The 22,109-nt window shown below is 30.7% G+C and overlaps 2 protein-coding genes across 3 annotated transcripts; both read right to left on the bottom strand.

Annotated features, from left to right (window-relative positions):
- Positions 1 to 5,209: 5,209 nt before the first annotated feature.
- On the bottom strand, positions 5,210 to 8,827 carry LOC120077104. 2 transcript variants are annotated; one of them, XM_039030978.1, is made up of 4 exons: positions 8,668 to 8,827; positions 8,401 to 8,552; positions 6,970 to 7,080; positions 5,210 to 5,699 (listed from the first exon to the last, which is right to left on the bottom strand). In XM_039030978.1, the coding sequence occupies exons 2-4, from the start codon at positions 8,515 to 8,517 to the stop codon at positions 5,472 to 5,474; spliced, it is 456 nt and encodes a 151-aa protein (XP_038886906.1). In that variant the 5' UTR covers positions 8,518 to 8,552; positions 8,668 to 8,827; the 3' UTR covers positions 5,210 to 5,471. The 2 variants fall into 2 exon arrangements, with proteins under 2 accessions (XP_038886906.1, XP_038886907.1); XM_039030979.1 differs by having other exon boundaries at positions 8,401 to 8,577; positions 8,668 to 8,822.
- A 5,381-nt stretch (positions 8,828 to 14,208) lies between these two features.
- On the bottom strand, positions 14,209 to 16,327 carry LOC120077164 (bax inhibitor 1-like). The gene is made up of 6 exons (XM_039031070.1): positions 16,149 to 16,327; positions 15,349 to 15,492; positions 15,157 to 15,248; positions 14,853 to 15,039; positions 14,593 to 14,748; positions 14,209 to 14,503 (listed from the first exon to the last, which is right to left on the bottom strand). The coding sequence occupies exons 1-6, from the start codon at positions 16,263 to 16,265 to the stop codon at positions 14,453 to 14,455; spliced, it is 747 nt and encodes a 248-aa protein (XP_038886998.1). The 5' UTR covers positions 16,266 to 16,327; the 3' UTR covers positions 14,209 to 14,452.
- Positions 16,328 to 22,109: the final 5,782 nt, after the last annotated feature.

Below are 22,109 nucleotides of genomic sequence, written 5' to 3' on the forward strand. Positions count from 1 at the left end.
TTTCATTTTTATATCTATTTACTTAACATATTTGAAAATATTAAAACATTATGATTTTAACTTTGTCTTTAATAGATAGTATAATTCATTTTTATAATTAATACATCGATGAACTACAACATTAAATTTTAAGGTTCAATTCGATATAGTTTTTTTTCATTTTTCTCATAAATGGTTAATTTTTTAAATGATTGAATATATCCAACACCTATTAAATAATAAAATTTATAACTTATTTTGTACAAATTTTTGAAAAATTTAAAATTAAACTTTAAGTTCAAGGTCCTATTTGTTAATGTCTAACTTTAATTTTAAGACTCCCATATATATATATATAATATAATATATATATATATATATATATATATATATATATTTTCACAAAACACAAAATCTCCAAATTTATATTTGGTCTATACCATAGCTCATTTATCCTAATCAACTAGACTTTCTAATCCAATATGTTAGAAGATAGAAACAATAAAACTACCATTGACATTTGAACCTCATCTTTCAAGCTATACACTAACTTTTGAAAGTCCCATTTCCACAAACTTAAGATCTTATTTAATAGAGAATCTAAAAATATAAATTTGAAAACAAGAGATTCGATAGAAATAGACTTATATTTCATGTTTTCATATATGTATTTGGTGGTAGATTCAAAATTTGAATTTTGATTTAAATAATTGTTTAAAATATGATCGATATTAGATTTTTAAATCATAATTTTTTTTTTATTTTTTGTAGTTACCCACTAAATATTAATTGACAATAAACTGTTATTAATTTATTTGTGAACATATTTTATGTTAAATTTTTTGACATATTATTATTTTGTAATATTATATAACTTATAATACGTTACATAATACATATTTTACTTTTCAAAAAATGAATTGAGTTTATAATATGATATACTATAGTTTTAAGTGTTTTTATCTTTATTTAATATGATTCTACACTTTTAAAATTCAAGATTCAAAATCTGGATATAATAAAAATATAAAAAAAATGTTTTTAGAATTTGCACTCTTTGAATCATAGAATTCAAAAAACAGTTTTCAAAAACAGAATATGAGTTGTCTACCAAACACATATTTATTGAACTCAATGAATCTAAAAATATAAAACAAATTCTAGATGCTCTATCTTTTTAAGTTTCTTTGATAATTTGAAATATTACACTTTTATTTTTTATTTTTTATTTTTTATTTTTTATTTTTTATTTTAAGATGTTATTTATTTATTATTATTATTATTATTATTATTTTACTTTAATAAGGAGAAGGTCAGCAGACGGATGGATGATGTCGGCCTAAGTGGCACCACAATCCAATAATGTCGTCCTCTCCTTATTTTATTTTATTTCTTTTTATTTTATTTTATTTATCGAAGTCAAAGCTTATTTTTCATTGAGGTGTTCAAAAAACCCGACGACCAGAAAAAATCGATCAACTCAACTCAACCCATACGGTTTGGGTTGAGTTATCAATTCATTTGGATTGAGTTGGATTTAAATAAATGAAAATTTTATGGGTTTGATTGATTTATGGATTCACCTAATATAACCCAAACCAACCCGAATTTATAATTAACTTAAAAAAAAAATTGTTACTTATAACACAATTATTTATACATATTTTGATTTAATTATTTAATTTCAATATTTTTTGAATAATTTATTCTTCAACAACTTTTAAAAGTAGTTTATTTATACTTTAGAAAGAAACTTTTTACTATATAAATTGAAATTGAGTAATTAATCTTAATTTAATATATAAAAATAATTAAATTATATTTTTTACATATTTACGTGTTGCTTTTTTTAGAACAAAATTTTAAATAAATAACCCGATTAACCCGAACCAACCCAACCCAAATATTTCATGGTTGGGCTGGGTTGGGTTCATTTTTTAATAAGGGTTATTTGGGGTTGAAGAAATTTACCACCCGAACAATTGAGTTGGGTCAAAAGTCTTTCAACCCAATTCAACTCAACCCATGAACACCCGTAATTCTCCATACTACAAAATTAGATAAACTTTTTTTTTTTTTTGAAATATTTCAAAAAAATTTATACTTCGTGAAGAATAATGTAGGTTAAATTATAAATGTAGTCTCTAACCTTTAAAATTTGTGTTTGTTTATTCTCTATGCTTTCAAAAGTATTTAATAGATCACTAAGATACTGTTTGGTAACCATTCATTTTTTATTTTTTAGTTTTTGAAAATTAAGTCTAAAAATACTCATTCAACCTCTAAATTTCTTGTTTTGTTATCTATTTTCTATCGTTGTTTTCAGAAACCAAACTAAATTTTTTTAATTAAAAAAGTAGTTTGGAAATACTTGTTTTTGTATTTTGAATTGGACTAAGAATTCAATTCTTTTATATGAGAAATGTGAAAACAATGATATGAAATTGAGATGAAATAGGCTTAATTTTCAAAAACCAAATAGTTACCCATAGCCTAAACTATCAATTTTGTGTCTAATAAGTCCCTCCCAATGTCAAGATTTTTAAAGATTAATTAACTATTAGATATAAATTTAAAATTTATGTTTAATAGAATACTAAAAGTTTAAATTAAAAAAAAAAAAAAAAAAAAAAAAAAAAAAAAAGCTAAAGAATGAAGTAATTGAAATGAATGGTTTTTCTAGTCCCACATGATCCACGATATAATTTGATCTATGGATAACATTATTGTGGTAAAGGTCGAAATGTCAGCACAATCACTACACAACGTATAGAGGGGGTGGTCATAAGTCTATATCTCAGTTGATCTTCGATTGATTACAAAAGGCATAAAAGATAAAACCATAAACCATAGTGTACGACCCTAGTAGAAATGTATATATTTATTTCATCCATTGATAGAAAAAGCACCTCGAAATAATACCAAGAACTAAGAATTCAATTATTTAAGATTCAAATGCTGAAATTTCAAATTTCACTTCAACCATCATAGATTTAGCCAAAGTATTTATAATGCAATCACACAAACGCTTACAAGTATATGAGCAGTAGCCATGTTTTTTAGTATTCAGATTCATTTTTAAATTTTCCTTCAAAAAAATTTGGCTTTTTTTTAGGTTAACTAAAAAAAAAACCCTAGAGTTGGAAGAGAAAATTGAAAAAGAGTGGAAGATGGTAGATTGAAAAAGTGGCCAAGGGAAGTAAACAGGTCAACAAAGTCACCTGAAAAGAATGCAAAAAGATGCCTCTAATTATGTTGGAAATCACGACCTTCTCTTTTCAAAATAAAACTTCTTCAATTTTTTTCCATTTTTTTTTTTAAACTTTAGAAGGCAATAATAATAATAATAATAGAATAAAATAAAGGATTGTTTTTAAATATAGAAAAATAAACTAAAATATTTACAAAATATAGCAAATTTTAAAACTAACAATGATAGACATTGATAGACACGGATTGAATCTATCCATGTCTATCAGTGTCTATCATTAATGATTGTAAAATTTTATTATATATTGTAAATATTTTTCAACAGTTTTACCATTTAAAATAATTTTCCTAAAATAAATAAAGTTTTTACAAGACATTCTTTGTTTCCTATACTAGACATTTTGTACGAAGTAATGAAATCAAGGCTACATAAAATATGCAATTTTGTTATTTCATTCAATAATTTTATTATTAGTTTTTTGTTTTAAGTTCAACAAAATATAAATATGTGAGACTATTTTCGCTTCCTAGTGCAAGAATCTCATATATTTCATCATGGTTTTTCTAATAAAATTTAAAGTTATTTTCGTGAAAACATGGAAATTCGTGAAAACATTGAAATTTTCACCAAAAATAAGATTATTTTTAATCTAACTTATTTACAAATATAACAAAATGTCAAGACGCTAATAAAAGTCATTCAAGTCATTCAATATTTATCAATATCTACCGCTAATTGACAGTGACATTTTACCATATTTGAAAATATTTTCGATAATTTTGTCATTTAAAAGAATTACCTTAATAATAATAATTAAAATAATAAAACCAATTCATAAGTAAATTTCTTTCTTTTTTCTTTTTTTTTTTTTTGGAAATAAAAATGTCTGAACAAAGGGCCAACTGAGTGACCATTTTCTGAAATTTTCCTGTAAAAGTGATTTACATGAAAATTGAAAATGAAAATAGTCTCGCTTACCTCATCCATTTGAAAATAGGGCAACCAAAATTTGACTTATCATGTTTTCATGTTTGAATCTTAAACAGAAATGCTTAAAAGGGGGGAATAATATTGTATATGAATCAATTTTCAAATTTAAAAGAAAGGACAAGAGCTTGAATTTAAGGATTCAAATGGTCTATCTTCCAAACCTCAAGATGTGATTTTTTAACAAGAAACATTAATGAATGGATTGAAGTCCTCCTTGGGAAACCTCTTTTTTCCCTCTCAACTCTTTTTCATGTTGTTTCAAAATATTTTATATGTTTTTTTAAGGATAAAGATGAAGATTTCAAGGATAAGAGTTCTTGGATTATTATTCATCTTTTTTTTATTATTATTATTTTGAGAAAGAGTTATTGGGTTTGGGCTCAGTTTGAATGATTCTAGCATTTCATCTTAATCTAATATACTTTTGTGCGCAAATTGTATAAATAATAAACTTTCAATCAAAGTTAAAATTTAGTTGATATGCCGAGAGTTAGACTATTTAGAGGATTTTATTAAACCTTTGGGACCAATTCTAATTACAAACCATGCTCACTAAAATTCTAAACTTTCTTCAAATAATAGAGACCAATTTTACAATTTAACAATAATAAGATCGTAAAATGGAACTCATTCAATCGCTGCACCAATCCCTGTAAAGTTAAGGGTAATAATAATGATAATTTAAAAAAAAAAAAAAAAAAAAAACACCCAAAAAGGAATCCAATTAACCCTAAAGAGACTTCAATAAAGCAAAATAAGACCTAAAGATAACTAAGAAAGCTTTACACATAGAGGCCCAGAGGCATGAAATTTAACAAAGGACCACACCTAATGTCTCAAACCCTTTAATATTCTATTATTTCTTTCTCTGCAAACACTCCATAAAATAGCATAAAAGCGAGCAAACAAGTAGAACCGGCCCTTTTCACAAAAGGGGAGTCATAGCTAGGGGTTAATCGGTTCAATTCGGCTTGGTTTGAGGGCCAAACTGAAGCCAAACCGCTAATAAGTAATAAATACAAGGAAAAGTGAGAAAAACAACAGTTCCATACTAGAAAAACTTGACGTTGACAATTACAAATCCATACATCTGAATTGGGTAAAAGAAATTATCATATAATCAACTAGAAATAATCAATAATGCCTCTGTAATAAAAACTAAGGGGCTTTATAATCACAACTACTATAGAGTGAAGTGTATTTTTAAGACAATGGTGGTACCAAAATTGCACGGTAACAGACTTTATTAATCTAATCAAATCATCACTAAAATCTAATAGAAGTACCTCAGCTAAGTTTTTTGAGGGGTTGTGTCAGATGCAAGGTTTTGAGTTTGTTGATTTTTATCTGTTTGAAGGGTACTTGTAACTTTACCTGCCTCAGCTTTTTCAAACAAAGCCTGTTGCTGCATAACTTTGACCATGTCCTTCATAGTTCTCTCTTCTCCTTCAAGTTGTATTTTCATTAATGCCTCTGCTTCTTTGTCAATTGGCTTGAAGTATTCTTCAATGGCAGACTCCTGCATATATTCTCAGTTTTCTTAACCTCAAAAGAAGATTTGGATATTGTTCCTTCAGGGAGTATGTGTTCGTTAAAGTTGAAATAGTAGAAAGTTTTGTTATAGAAACTGTTGCATATTGCTGCTAAAGAAAAAGAAAGTAAGAAGAATGATAGCGCCTCTGAAGGGACCAATCTCCCTCGCCGTCTCACGTACATTCCTTTACCACTGTGACACCACTCGCATACCCATTTCCCCTTATTTATAAGGGCTTCCCATTAACAACTCTCCCATTGACAAATTCTATTCACATGACTACTGGATACTGTGAGACCTATTATGAAAGTGTATGAAAGGAAGAATGATAACAAAGGAATTGCATGAGCAGAAAGCGGGGAGAGGACCAGCTGAAGAATATTGTAAGTGTGGGGACCAGTGGAAGTTTGTAGGGTTTTGGGATTCAGTGTGAAGGTTGGAATAATTTTGGAGTGAGAACTCATTAGGAAGGAGAGGCAGCTCTCTCAAATAGCCAATCGGTTACTTTGTTTCCTTGCTATCTTCTTTATTTTGTTATTGCCTGGTTCTTGTGTTTTGTGGCTTGTTAACCGTGAACTCTTGAGTCTTGAGAACCTTGCTGATATATAATATTACACAGGGAGCCTGTTCTGGTGGTGTTTGGGTGTCCTCTTGGTAGTGTTTGTGTGGTTTTCTGTGTGCAGGAACTTGGATACAGGATACCTAACAGATACATTACTAACCTTCGTGCTCATAAAACGCTGACACATAGATCTGTGAATCAAATCTACGCATAAGTTAAACTCTAATTCAGTTGAATACATTAATCTCCATATCTCACATAAAGCAATCAATCTGCATATCTTTTATATGTATAAATTCCTAAAACTTGTTAACTGATAAGACGCAGTGACCAATCTCGACAGAACCATACGATTGATGAGAAATGACGTTACATGTTAAGCCAAATGGACAGAATTAAACAAGAGTTTAGTCTTAATTTGATCATGCAACACAGATGATGACAGATTATGGATATGGGAAGGTCTTTAACGTTTAGACGTATGCATGTCTTTGTATGCAAACGCTATTTTTGTGGTTTATTCTTATAAAATAAGAAGCATACTTTTTCTTGGGGAGTTGCAAATCAGAGGAAAAAACATCAATAATATGAAATCCACCATAGCAAAAAATCAATATTAGGGTGGCCGAAAGTGACATTTTTTATTCACAAATGGAAATATCTACGGAGTTGAACTGAAAGAATAAAACTTACTGTTTCCTCTAACTTTTTATTTAGAGTTTGCATCTCCTCAACCATACGACGAACTTCTCCCAAGATAGCCTGTTCTGGTATCTTTCTTATGGCAGCTTTTCTTTCCTCCGCCTGGCAAGGGGTAAAACACCATTATAATATATAAAATTTGTTGGCAGCAAGTTGAATATTTTGAACATCCAATATCACGAGTGCTTAATGGTTTTTTTTTTTTTTTTTTTTTTTTTGGCCCAATGCAATGAATGAGCTAACCTAAAATGACAGTGAAGAAGAAGAAAATACAGAGTTTCAAACAAAAAGGAAAAAGTATATCATCCACACATTTCTCAACATAATGCTTAAAAAACACCCATAAATATAGCCCTTATACATGAAAACTTAAATATCCACATTACGACAATGATTTTGATCAAAACGAAGGTTTTGAATAACTCAACAAAATTAAAGAAGTTGGATAGTTTATTTTGGACAACAAAGCTCATCATTTGCTCTGTGAAGATTCCAAGAATCCCATGTCAATCCATCTTATTTTTTCCTCCAAACCATACAAGTTAAGTTGTCCCTAAACCCTACCATAAGTAATCTGTCTCCTCCTCTGAACAAAAGATGCGAAAGATAACCCCTTGAAACCCATTTATCCAATTAAATAAAAGAGGGATGAAGAAAAGGAAAGATCAAGCCCAATGGAAAACCATTACTTCCAAATGTAGGACTGATTCAATAATTTGTAAATGATAATGAGTTGCATTTACAAAGAAGCTCATATTCATGACTTCACCATGAAGACGGGACAAGTTAACCTAATGACAAAGAAAGTAACCTTGAGAAAAACATTGATCGAAGTAACAAAAGTTTACCCTCATACTTTACACTTTTCAAGATAAAATGCCAAATTCTATAACAAACAGGCAACTGAACGAAATGGCACTAGAGAAATGGTTGATAAGAAATTGAGACCGGAAATGGCCTAAGTGAACAAAATCTAAACCTACGATGATACTAATAATGGTAAAGTAGATACATTTTTTTTTCATGTCAACATGAACATGGACCATAGGTATTATATTCTCGACCAAAACGTCAAAGCTTCAAATCTCCACCCCACGTGTTGAATTCAAGATACATTTGCTGTCATTTGCCCTAAACTCAGTTTTCACAGCTGAATAATTTTCCCTCCTCTCTGTTCCCCCATCATTCAAATTAAAACTTCTTCAAACAGGTAAAATTTCTCACTTCCCAGAACAAAATGGCAGAGAATTTTACATTTTCCCTCATTGGGTCCAAATTTCACTGTACTCTAACCAACTCCATCCTTAGCCAAAACCACCATGATAGAACAATAACCCAAGACATAAAAACTAAAACCCATTAATAGAAATTGCATAATCAGAATAAAATTGAACCAAAAGCAAAAGATCCAACCACAAGTACCTGTTTGAGACGCTTTTCGAGCTCCAACCTAAACGATCGAATCCGCCGCTCTTCATAGCCGGAGAGAACCCTAACGTAGAAGAGGGCTCTCCGTCCAAACTCCAAAAGCTTGTCCATCCAAATCCCTCAAGTTATTCAACACACAGATCTCCCTGCAAAGTCAAAGTAGAATCGAGTCTGTAACTTTGTTGGGTCAAATCGAAGGAAAATTCACAATCCATTTAGAAAGTAAATTTCGCAATAACAGAAGATGGGTTTGTAAGATACCAGAAGAAGAAGCCATTAATCCATTTGGAACGAACACAGTACTGCCGAAACGCTGTGTTTTTTTTTCCCTTCTCGTGGCGGTCTGCTTCGAAGCTTATATATGGCTTCATCGAGCTGAGGTCTTAAAAAATGATTTTGCTATGCATCTCCAGAGCATTATTAATTTTTATGGGTAAGAATTTTATTGGATAAATTACAAACTAGTCCCTTCTGATGGTGTGTCTAATAGGTGTACTTAGAAAAAATTCATTTATTTTGAGAAATGTACACGGGATGGGACGGGATGATTGTCCTCATTTTATCCTTCAATCCCACAAAAATTCTTGTTTAATTTTGTGAAGATTGGGGAGAAATTCTCCATGAAAAATTCACGAGAGTCGACCTAGTTTTCCATAGTAAATTATTTTTCGTTTATTCTGGTATTGAAAATTTTCAACTAAGTAGTTAGTTTTCCACTAGTTAATTGCTTATAAAAAATAAAAAAAAAATCTTAAACCTCTTAAATGAAATAAAATAAAATTTTTGTATTAAGTTATTTAATTAACAACACATAAGAATTTAAAAATGGTTCAAAAAGTTATTCACACAATACTATTATTTATGCATAAAAGTTTAAATTGATTCAGACATGTGCATATCTTTATTGTAGCATGTGTATATAATTTTTTTTTTTTAAAGAAGTCATGATGAAAATAAATAAAGCGAGGAATAGAGAATGGGGTATTTATTTTGGTAGCACAACGAATACAACTTACTTTGTAATTGTTAGAAGTGATTTAATCCAAATTGTTCATGTGGAGATAGGTGAATGAAGTATACTATATAACCGAGTTTGTATAAGACTGGACCGTAAAATATTTAATCCCTCTTCATAAATCCGTAACATGGAAAGATTAATATTTCACAAGATAATCATATGCAACTCGATCTTAATTTTAAGTGAATTATAAATACTTGCATGTAAGGGTTGGCTCATCTTTTGAATTACATGGATGGGAGTGTTAATTATAGTTGATCCAATAAACCTACTATTTTCCAAATAAGGAGTTTAGAACATAATTACGCGAGATGAGATTTGTTATTTCTCATACATGGAGTTGTTCTCAAGTGCTAAATAATGGGACGGTCCTATGAAACTTAGTTTATGGTTGTATGATTAAAAAAAATGTTCATTGATAAAAAAAACTTAGGTTAAAGTACAATATATAATTACAAGGAAAAAACAAACTAGTTAATGGTTGACTTGAGGTTCACATTTATAGTGAATGAATAAAAATCAATTAATTTGGAAGTTTGAATAATTAATTTGGTAGAATTATTGTACACGATACATTAAATATCAAATAAAAAGGGTTAATGTGAAACTCGGATCTCCATTTTCCTACTTAAGTAAGTGATTAAGGGGTTAATTAGGAGAAAGTTAAATCATATGTTATGTCTAATAATTTTACAATTGTCATAATAACTGTAATAATTGTCACCTTCTGTGAATCAACAATTAGTAAAAGTGAATGTAAACTATAATAGTTAGGTAATATAGTTAAGATAACCATATTTGATTCTGGAGTACGAGTAGAGAGGACCCTAAAAGGATAAAAAGAAGAGAAAACCTTGAAGACTTAAATCCTGAATAGTGAAGAAAGGATTGAAGAACTGAGGAAAATATAGAAAATCATTTGGGAAAATTCGTGTGAAAGTTGCACGGAGATAAACCATATTCACAGTAGCTAACGAGATTGGAAAGAATGAGAGTGGAGAGAGCGACACCAACGAGGCAGCGAGAGAATGTGAGAGAGTGAGATTGGCTGAGCGAGAGACTGGGAGAGAGCGAAGTTGGAGAGAAAGGGTGAAGAGAAAGAAGGAGAGAGCGACACTGGCGAGATTGGAAAGAGCGATGCTGGTGAGATTGGAGAGAGCGAGATCCTTAGCAAGAAACTTGGAGAGAGCGACACTGCTGAGATCCAAGCTAGTGAGAAACCTGGAGAAAGCGAGATCCTTAGTAAGAGTGGAGAAAGCGAGAGTTTGAGCGAGAAAGTTGGAGAGAGCGAGATTGTGAGCAAGAAAGTGGGAGAGAGCGAGAGGTCTGAACGCCTCATTCGAACGTCACGCCCACGCGATCGAAGGAAACGCCTGGCATCGAACGGCCGGGCATTTATGTGTTGAATTTGGCCACGATCTTATAGATTATGCATTGAAAACCCTAAATTGAATACAAACAAAGCTTGAAGACGTTAGGGCAAATGTCAATTAAAATTTAGGTGTCCGATTAAGAGGAATTCTTAAACCCTAAGAAATTGTGTTGGATGCGTTTGGGAGGAACACATTGAACCAAAATTGTGTTGGATGCGTTTGGGAAGAACACATTGAACCAAGGTGAAGTCAGCCTACGTTGATAAAGAAAGGATTAAACATTTGGCCATACAGCCAAGTAGATGATGTCAATACCATAAGAGGTTTGAACGCCTATAAATAGAGCCTTTGAGATTTCATTTTCAAACCACAAATCATAAAATTCGTAAAGAGAAAGGGATAGTAGAGTTCATTGGACAGTGAAGGTGAAGGAGAATGCATCAACTTGAGATGAGGAGATCTCCCAATCTACTCGAGTGTTTGATGTAATTCAAAAGCCATCTAAAAGATAAGAGAGTCTAGTTTTCATGGTGAGGCTGCTAGAGAAGAAGCTCTAAGGAATGGGGTCGAGCTATCAGATAAGCTGAGCCAGTCTTGATATTTGGATGATTCCGGCTAAACCATGAAGAGTTATGAGCTAAGATTTTATAGTAAGCTTCTTGAGACATTTTAGAATAGTTTTTTAAAAGGAAGTATCTCAAAATAAGGTTTTAGAACTATGAGTAGTCTAAGCTGAAAGTTGGATATGGATTCTAGGGGTAAAAAGGGAGCCTGAGGTAGAAAAGGGAACTATTAGAAAGACTCCTAAGCAATTAAGGTGAGTGTTATGTTTTGATAGTTAGCATATGTTGTGAGTGTTATAGTTTTATAGTTAACATATGTTTTGAGTGTTATAGCTTTGATAATTAACGCATAGTGTGAGTGTTATAGTTTTGATAGTTAACATATATCGTGAGTGTTATAGCTTTGATCATTAACACATAGTGTGAGTGTTATAGCTTTGATCATTAACACATAGTGTGAGTGTTATAGCGTTGATAATTAACACATAGTGTGAGTGTTATAGCGTTATAGTTTCGATATATCGTGAGTGTTATGTTGCTTTGATAAATAAAGAATATTGTGTGTTTATACAGTGTTGATAGTAAATGCATATTATGAGTATTCACTTAACTTTATACTCTGATATTAGAATATATGCATCTGTAGATACAAAATACATGCTTTTGGTGATAGGATGATTGCCATGGTATTGTTTGTGTGTGACTATGGAAACTGAGATTATGCCCGGGATATAATTAGTATGCTTAACAAAAGGTGCTTGGCAGGAAAAATTGATAGACTTCGATCGGCGAGAAAATATGGTAGGCTTCGGTCGGCGGGAAAAATTGGTCGGCTTTGGTCGGCTGGAAAATATGGTCGGCTTCGGTCGACGGGAAATAATAGTCGGTGACAACCGACGGAAAATATGGTCAAGTACCTAAGCATGACTAGCGGGATAAATAAAATGGTCGATGTGCACATAGGCGGGAATTGGGGTCATAGGAAGGTTTCCATAGATGATTGTATTGATAGATGATATGATAGGCATGCTACGTGTAGCTTTTGGGATAAAGATTACTGGTTGCATGATTATATCTTTGACTGTGCATGAGTTATAATGCGAGTGTTGGCATGTGATTAATTTCCCAAAAATGATGATTTTCAAAGTGAATTTCATCTTAAAAAGAACCACTCACTGGGCTTAGTAGATCACACTCTTCAAAATGTTTTCTTAATCCCCCAGGTAGTGAAAGATGAGGAGTTCCAGGGTGTTGCTAAGGTCAAGGTCTGCCAAGTGCCCCAATTACACTTCCGGAGGGTTTTTACGGTTGTCGTTGTAAACTTTGTTGTTATGTCTTTAAGTTGTATAAACGTTATTTCACTATCGTAATAAAAGATGGACCTACTCAATCCGTTATAATTTATCTCCTTGACTTGATCATTCTCCTATGTATAAGTTATAGTACGGTACCAGAGTTATTTTGCAAGAACCATTAGGCAGTAAGTGTCAACTCAAGGATTGATAACTGCTACAGTCGCATCCCTCTTCCAGGTAGAGAAGGTGGTCTGGAGGCGGGTGTGACATTTAATGTATTAAGATGCATTAAAGAGTACATATATACAACTTTACCCCTCAAATGTGTATATATATATAAAGTCAACTTCTTTTTTCTTCATAGTCAACTTGTTAAAATCCAACGTGCGTGCTTGTCAGCTCAATATCAAATGCCTTAGTCTTTCAAAAATAATAATGATGGATAAGTTCAAAACTTAGAGTTCTTTTTTAATGGGAGATGTTGAATGAGATGGAATTAGTTAGGGCTAATCGAATTTGATGACCTGAAAAGACCGATCAATCTAACCTAATCCATGCGGTTTGAATTGAGTTATCAACTCATTTACATTAGTCCTAGATTCACCTAATATAACCCAAACCCGAACCAACCCAAATTTATTATTAACTTAAAAAAAAATTTACTTATAACACAATTATTTAAACATATATTGATTTTAATTTTATTTAGTTACAATATATTTAAAATAATTTATTTTTCGACTCTTAAAAATAATTTCTTTAGAAAGAATATTTTCACTATATACATTAAATTTGAGTTGTTAATCTTAATTCAATATATACAAACAATTAAATTAAATTTTTATATATTTACATTTTGCATCTTTTTAGAACATAATTTTAAATAAATGACCCAATTAATCCAACCCAACCCAACCCAAATATTCCATGGTTAGGTTGAATTTGATTTATTTTTTAATTTAAAAATTATTTGAATTGAAGAAATTTACGACCTGATCAAATAGATTAGATCTAAAAAGTCTTTCAACTCAACTCATGAACACTCTTAAAATTAGAAGCTATTTCGAAATTGAACTGACAGAAATACATATCGAAATTGAACCGACAGAAATACATATCTTAATTTTTAAAAACTACGTTCTTTAGTTTTCAAAATTTGGCTTGAATTTTTTAAAGCATTAGTAAGAGAGTAAATAACAAAGCAGGTAAAAATCGTGTTCATAAACTTAAAAACAAAATAGTTAATTAAAGGTTCTTGATTCTAAATTTTGAAAAAAATGGAAATCTAACCTCTTTAGGAGGTTCTTCATCATCATCTTTGCAATTCTAGGAAACTAATTCTCCTAACCTCCTTCCCTAACTTTCTTTGGAATTATGCTAAATTGATTTTGAGAGTTTCAGAAGAGTTCCTAGTTTCTTAAATCACCCAAGCTTTGTTAAACCCAAAACCAATCAAATTAGTTTCAGCTTCCCTTGTTGTAATTACCAAACAAGTTCTATCCCCAATACTTAAAAATTAAAAACTAAGGTTAAAATCCTAAAACACCAAAATATTTCCACAGTCCAATCAGAAATACACATCAGTAGTTATCACAAGTTCATTATAAGCCAAGATCCATTGCAATCTACAAAGAGAATCTAAACATTGGGGTTAACAATGAGCGGGGGAAATGACAAAAAGAGAGAGAGAGAGAGAGAGAGAGAGAGAGAGAGAGAGAGAGAAGTTATTCACAACCATAATTCTCACTCAACATCCACTTCACCTTCACAATCCACAATCATCTATCCACCATTAGTTCAATCCCTCCTCTTCTTCTTCTTCTCGTTCTTCTCAGCTGAGTTCTTTAGCTGCAGAATAGTAAACAAATACCATCACCATTTCAGCTAATCAAGCGAAAAATTCCAACAGAAACATGGCATTTAGAAACACAACTCACCATTATAATGAGAATTCGGACAAAAACAGCAACAAAATCAGTAAACAGAGTCAATGCGTGCTTCACATAATCCATATCACCAAGATGTGCCTTCTCAATTATTTCCTGAGTATCAACTACCATGTAGCCAACAAAAACCAAGAGCCCAAAGTACAACTACAGATGAAACAAACAAACAAACATAACAAAACAATATAAGATCAGACCTACTGCTTCCTCTTCCAAACCATGAAAAAAAGTTGAAGTAGGAATATAGATACCTCAAACTTGAAAAGGGCAGTAGAACCGCCGAATATAGAGGAGGCGAAATGTAACCAGAGTAACATGGATACGCCCGAAGAAAGTAAGCCACCGAGATAAAGGAATTCTCTACGTCTTGCCAACAAGGCTGCTCCTGAGAAACAACAAAAGGCAACCGCAGTTCCCACAAAAGCGCTCACCAGAACACTGGGAACGACGGAGTTCGTGAGTCAATACAAGAATAATCAAAGCATAGATTGATTCCCAAAATTCAGAGAACATAAATAGTCAGTGCCCATTGATGATATTTCGATTTGATTTTACCTTGGGTCAATCTCAATAGCCAGATTAATCAAAGGACCAACCGAAGCCCCTTCAAGAAGAGCAGCCCCTAATAAAATAGAAGTCCTCTTTTTCTGAACCCACAAATATATGTTGACACAAAACAGAAATTAGAATGCTAACACCAAAAACAGAGAGAGAGAGAGAGTGCATATTCAAACAAAACAAATATACCTCTTCATAAGGAGGAGTAGCCATTAGCCATGTAATACATCCAATAGATGCAAGTGTTGTGAGAATACCACCAATATTCCAAAGTATATGCAGATAAGCTCCAGCAGCAGATGCGACCAAAGCACAACCAAGAGTGAGATAAACCTGCAGATTTGAAGTACTTGGGCATCATTAGTCGCATATAATAATTACACATATCGATAAAGCTACATATCTAAACAAAAAAGGAGAGTCAAAAATAGGAAAAACCCCAATAAATTAATTGGTCGTAGTGGGGACATTTAAATGTTCAAAAAGAAAATGATGAAAGAAACCAGGTTCAGCCAAGAACAAGAAATTTCAAGGCTCGATTTTGAGGAATATTTATCCGTGGCCGAGAAAACTGAAAGGTAAATAACATAGGGAGATCTTTTATCAGTTCAATCAATATACGATCAAGAATTTCTTCACTAAAATAAATCAAAGCATTCAACTCAATAGGATCCTCTGTTCTGAGAATCAAACGCACAGCTGTAGTCCCATGCTTAAAAACCATTTACAATTTTCCCTCTACCAAAAACACCATTTCTGCTAATTTAAGAAACAAGATTAAGAAAAACCCTAGAACAGCCATCAAAGACAATTCAACAAATTCTTGTCTAAACCGATTCAACAATGACCACCAGGCGCATGAAAAACATAAAGCAGGAGTTTAAAATGTTAATTAGAGAGACCGATTCCATAAAACATGATGAAATCAAGATCCACGCGGATTTAACAATATATACGAAGAAAAACAAGAAATTTTCACAGCAACTGACCCACTGAAGATGAGATTGAACGGCCGGCGAAATCTGCCGGAAGTTCTTGAGAGAATCATAGCTCCAACGGCTTCTGGATCCGGATTGAGAATCGAAGAAAGACGAGAACGCGTCCATGGCGTTGAACAAAATTTCTTAGCGAGCACGTTAAACAAACGAATTGTGTGTAAATCAATCTCCCAAGGAACGAAAGATAAATACAAATGCAAGTCAAGTTTCTAGATTGTTCGAATTCTCTATTTTGCCCCTAACATTTTAAGCTACTTACAAGAAAGGGGTGTTTTTTTTTTCTTTTTGGAAAAGTCAAGAAATGGAGTTTTTTTTTTTAAAAAAATGTAGGAAAATTCTTATAAATATCCTAAAAATATTTATCAAAAAATATTTTATACTCTCAAAACTTTTTCTACAAAGTCTAAATAATTTTAGATTTTTTTTATTTAAACAAGTTTCTTTTTTTTTTTTTTAATTTATCATTATTAGTTTTGAGTTTGAAAAAAAAAACTCTCATAATTTTTTTTTTTTTTGTAAGAACTGAAATTTATGGAATCAATTTTTAAGGGAAATTGGACAGAGTTTTTTTTTTTCTTTTAATTCCTCATATGAATAATAGTTAATATTAAAAGAATACTTTACATTTTCTTCTTAATAACCCAGAAATGTTGTGTTTTTTTAAAATAATAATTAATATTAAAAATAAAAACTCTACATTTCCTTCCTGTAAGTTTCTTACCGAAAAATTGAATTTCGTAATAAATGTTGTGCGTGTTTTTTATTTTATTTAAATAATTATTTTTTCTAAATTAATTAATTAATTATACTTAAGCTAGACCAATGCCACCTTTAGAAAAAGAAAATAACAAATTCCAATTCTTGTAAGTTTTTATTCATTTTTTTCCAATTTCAATTCCAAAATTTTCCAGTAATTTCTGTAAGAGGATAGTTCTTTTTCTAGTTTTTAATTTTATTATTTACCATTTTCGGTTTTGAGTTTAAAAAAGGTCTCACAAATTTTTCATAAAAATTGAAATTTATGGAATTTTTCTCAAATTTTCAATTCTTTAAGGAAAATTCCACCTAAGAATTTTTATGTTTATCAGAAAATTTTCACTCCTTATCGAAATATTTTTTTCTTTTTGGGTTAGAAAAGTTATAGTAGGTTGAATGGGGATAAATTGGTATTTTTACACTGTGGGACCTTTATTGTAAATATTTTTTGGATTTTTCTATTTTCCATTTATAACAATTTTTCTATTTTTTTAGCTAATTATAGTATTATCATGTTTCCAACAAATATGTTCATTGATGTAAGGATGAATCATATTTTCGATTCTCTCATAAAAAAATATAAAAGAATTAATCGAGAAATTTCTATGTTTAATTTTAAAAAGTTTCCATCTTACAAAATTAACTTCTTTTATATTTAAAAAAGCCCCTCAAAATAACATGGTTTAGATAAAATTAGAAAAACACACAACATTTATAGCTAAATTCAATTATTCAGTAAAAAAAACTTACCAGGAAGGAAATGTAATTTTTTTAATATTAATTATTATTTGAAAAACAACATTAGTTACTTCTTGAGAAAAAAAATATAAAAGTTGCTTTTCCAATATTAATAATTATTTATATTATAATTTTAAAAAAATAAAAAAAAAACTTTATGTCGAATTTTCCGGTAAGTGAGTTACCAAGAAATTAAACTCCCCGGTAAGTCTGGAAACATATACATAGACTTTTTAATTTTAATTTTAATTTTAATAATATATATTTGTTTTTTTTTAAAAAAAAAAAAAAATTGAACTTCCCGGTAACTTACCTGGAAGCATGTATATAAGGTTTTTTTAATAGTATTTATTTATTAAAAAAAAGAACAAAAAAAAACTCTTCCCGGTAAGTTGGTAAGTGACTTACCGGGAAGTTCAATTTCCCGGTAACTCACTTACCGGAAAATTCGACATAAAGTTAGTTTTTTTAATATTGGAAAAACAACTTTTATATTTTTTTCTCAATAAGTAACTAATGTTATGTTTTTCAAATAATAATTAATATTAGAAAAAATTACATTTCCTTCTTGGTAAGTTTTTTACTGAAAAATTGAATTCCGCTGTAAATGCTGTTTGCGTATTTTTTTAATTTTATTTAAATCATGTTATTTTGAAATTAGTTAATTAAACTTAAGTTAAACCAATGCCACTTCTTTTTAAAAATAGTTTTAATTTAATTTGACAAAGGTTTAAGTTAGTTATTTTAAACTTAAATTTACGAAAATGTCGTAAAAATTGAAAATTATGAAATTTTCCCCAATTTGTAATTCTTAAGGAAAATTTCAAATAAGAATCTTTTTTATCATAAATTTTTAAGTCATTATAAGAAATCCCAATCAATTTTTTTCAAAAATTGAAGTTGGGTTTAAAAAAAATGTAATATAAAAAGGTCAAATGAAAAACACTTAAATGAAGACAAAATGGTATTATCACTACGTGAACCTTCCACTTAAAATCTCAAAAAGTAAGAAAACAGTTAGAAAAAGACAAAAAAGTTAAAATAATAATTTTTTGAATTAAGGAATAAAAAGTGTGGGTAAGAGAATCAAACCTCTAACTTTGAGGTCGAAAGTACGAATACTATGTTAATTGAGCTACATTGATGTTGGCTATATCTATTTAGTTTAACACTATTGAAAATTAGATATGTTTATTTATTAAATTTAGTGATATATGAATTTATTTTTACTTTTATTTATCAAATAAAGAATATTTGAATAACAATTTTAATTATTGAAGTTTCGTGGATTGATATTCAAAGATTTTTCTATCTGAATGGATTGTGACTGATAAATAAAATAAAACACATTTGATTAAAAATATATTAAAAAGGTAATGAATACTATTATATTGTATAACTAAAATTTATAAGTATAATTCGTGTGTGTGACGCGCATGTGTGCATGTGAGTGGTGTGCGTGCCCGCGTGCTCTCTAACATATTCTAACTCCAATTTAAATTGGAATATAATTAAATTTTATTTTGATATTTGAAACTATGACATTAAAACACCCGTTGAATAATCATATTATTTTTTATTATTGGTTTTTTAAAATTGTACTCACGATTTTTATATTTTCTAGGTAAGTATTTGATTTCTTAATCAATTTTTAAAAACAAAATACAAATTTTTGAAAAAGATTTAGCTTTAATTTAAAAACACTTCTAAAATTAGAAACTAAATAATAGAAGTGATGTTTATAGATTTAATGGTTAATAAATGACTTTAGGTGATGAAAATGTAGCACATTTTTTTTTATGAACTTTGAAAAGGCAGTAGTTGTATTTGTTTTTAATTTAAAGATTGATTTTTTTCAAAAGAAAAATGAAATCTTTGTGCTATATATTTTAAATATTTTGACCTAAAATTTCATTTCAATCTTGCAATTATAGGCAATGTGGGAATAAGTCAATCTCAAAGCTTTTGTCATCTTGATGATTTTCAAATTGTTTAGATGATTTAGTCTACACGTAAACCTTTCATTGAATTTGAATGGTCTCATCTATTATTAATTAAAAAAAAATACATTTTTTGTTCATAAAGTTTGAATTTGATGTCTATTTGTATTTGAGTTTCAAAATAAACATTTTAGTTCTTGAGATTTGAGAAATAATTTTAAATGGTGTTGAACTCATTTGACCATTACTGAAAAATGACGTGACAATTAACTTGATATATTAACTTTAAATGAAATAAGAGGATAGATTAATTTTATATTTTTATTTTTTTATTGAGTCTTTCCATTTCCTCCCCCTCACTCTACACTTTCCTTTCTTTCTCTCCCTTTGCACATTCTCCAACTTTCAACCGGTGGTGGAAAGTACCATGTTCTTTCCTCTTAGCCCTTTCAGTCTAAAAAAACCAAAGATAATACCAAGAAAGTTTGCTTAAAATTGATTTTTTTCTCCATAAATTTGCTCAACAAATTTTGTTAGAATTCGTGCGGTTGGCAATATTTGTTTAAGCATCTCAAATGTTATGAAATGTCTTTGCATTGGTGCTTTTAGAAAAATGAATGTCTATGGCAATGTTGATCCTGCAAAATACTTTCCTTATTGGTGGTTTCCTTTATTGTCTTATTCTACAGATATCCTTTCCGTTTTATCTTGCAATTACTATGGAGGTTAGGGTTGCCCATTGTGTTTCCGCTGTCATATTTATAGGACAATTAGTCCTCTAGTTAGGGTTGGCCATATTATTTTCTATGAAGCTCATATATGAAAAAACCAGCATATAATGTATCCAGTCAATAGTGCAGTGTATTGACAGAGTCGTGTTTCGTGAAGACGTACTTCGTGTTCCTCATATCAAGGGTAAAAAGATCCTTCTGAGAAGGAATTCTCAAGCTTATGGGGAGCATAAGCTATTCAAACAAATGGGATATTGTTCTTAGAAGGATACAATTCAAGTGGGAAGGAGTCTCATGATTTGAGGGGATCTCAAATCTTACAGAAAGGTAGTCTCGATCTTAAGGGGAGCCTAAGATTTGCTTCACTGATAATACAACTTAAATGAAGCCCAAGATACCGAGAGAAGGAGTCTCACACCTAGGGGGAGCCTAGGTTATTAGTTGATGATAAAGTTGTACAAGAGCCACTATAACCGTGCATCCATTACAAATAAATACTACATTATAATTGCTTATAATTGATATTAGTGAAGTTATCTTTTCTAGGCATACTTCCCCTAGACATTGGTGATTTAAACCAAACTGGATTACCAATCTCTGGTGTTATTTTGTCTATCCTATATATCTGATTATTGTCTTGGGGAATGTTATAACATTGATCATAATATTGTTAACGTGCAGTAGATACCTCCTTATCGTTTTTTCAATTGGTATTAGAGCGGGTCACCATTATCTTTGGTGTTGTGATCCTGTCTTACTCTCATAGAAGAAGTAAAAGAAAGAGGTTCTACCTCTGATGAACCTCTGATCTACCTGTACTAGATGAAACCAACTATGCATATTGGAAAGTGAGGATGACTGCCTTCTTGAAGTCTTTAGACAGTAAATCTTAGAAGTCTATTATCGTCAGATAGTCATATCCTCAAGTTTCTAATGAGAAAGGTGAACTAAAGCTCAAGCTTGAAGTTGAGTGACCTGAGGAGGAAGATGAAGCTTCCCTTGGAAACTTTAGGGCCTTAAACGCCATATTCAATGGTGTTGACAAAAACATCTTTCGCTTGATCAATACTTGTGTGTCTGTGAAAGAAGCCTGGAATATTCTTGTCGTTGCTCACTATAGAACATCCAAAGTTAAGATGTCAAAGTTGCAGCTATTGGCTACAAAATTCGAAGATGATGAGGCTATTATAGAGTTCAATGCTAGACTACTTGACATTGCAAATGAATCATTTGCTATGGGGGAGAAGATTCCTGAAGAAAAGCTTGTATGAAAAATTCTCAGATCTCTGCCAAAGAGGTTTGACATGAAGGTCACTACTGTAGAAGAAGCGTAGGATACCTCCATTATGAAAGTTGATGATCTTTATAGATCATCACTCACCTTTGAAATATCTCTTAGTGACAAGTCTGAGAAGAGAAACAAGGGAATTTCTTTGTAGTATTCAATCGACAAACATTCTCATGAATCAGGAGAGGAACCTAAAGAAAACCTTGCTGATGCAATCTCCTTATTATCAAAATAATTATCTCGTGTGTTGAAGAAATTTGAGAATAAGCCTGGCTTCTATTCTCCAAGAGTGGTTAAGAATGGCAACAGTTCTGGGTTAACTATTCAAGGATCTCAACGTCTTAAGAAGACCTTTGACAAACCAGGGGGAATGATACAAATAAAGCTAAGATGTTTCAATGTAGAGAATGTGAAGGATTTGGTCACTATCAGTAAGAATGTCCAACATTTGTGAAGAGACAAAACAAGAGTTGTGTTAGGACTTTGTCAAGTGAAAAGT

The sequence above is a fragment of the Benincasa hispida genome, chromosome 5 (genome assembly GCF_009727055.1).
Source record: "Benincasa hispida cultivar B227 chromosome 5, ASM972705v1, whole genome shotgun sequence".
Lineage (NCBI taxonomy): Eukaryota > Viridiplantae > Streptophyta > Magnoliopsida > Cucurbitales > Cucurbitaceae > Benincasa > Benincasa hispida.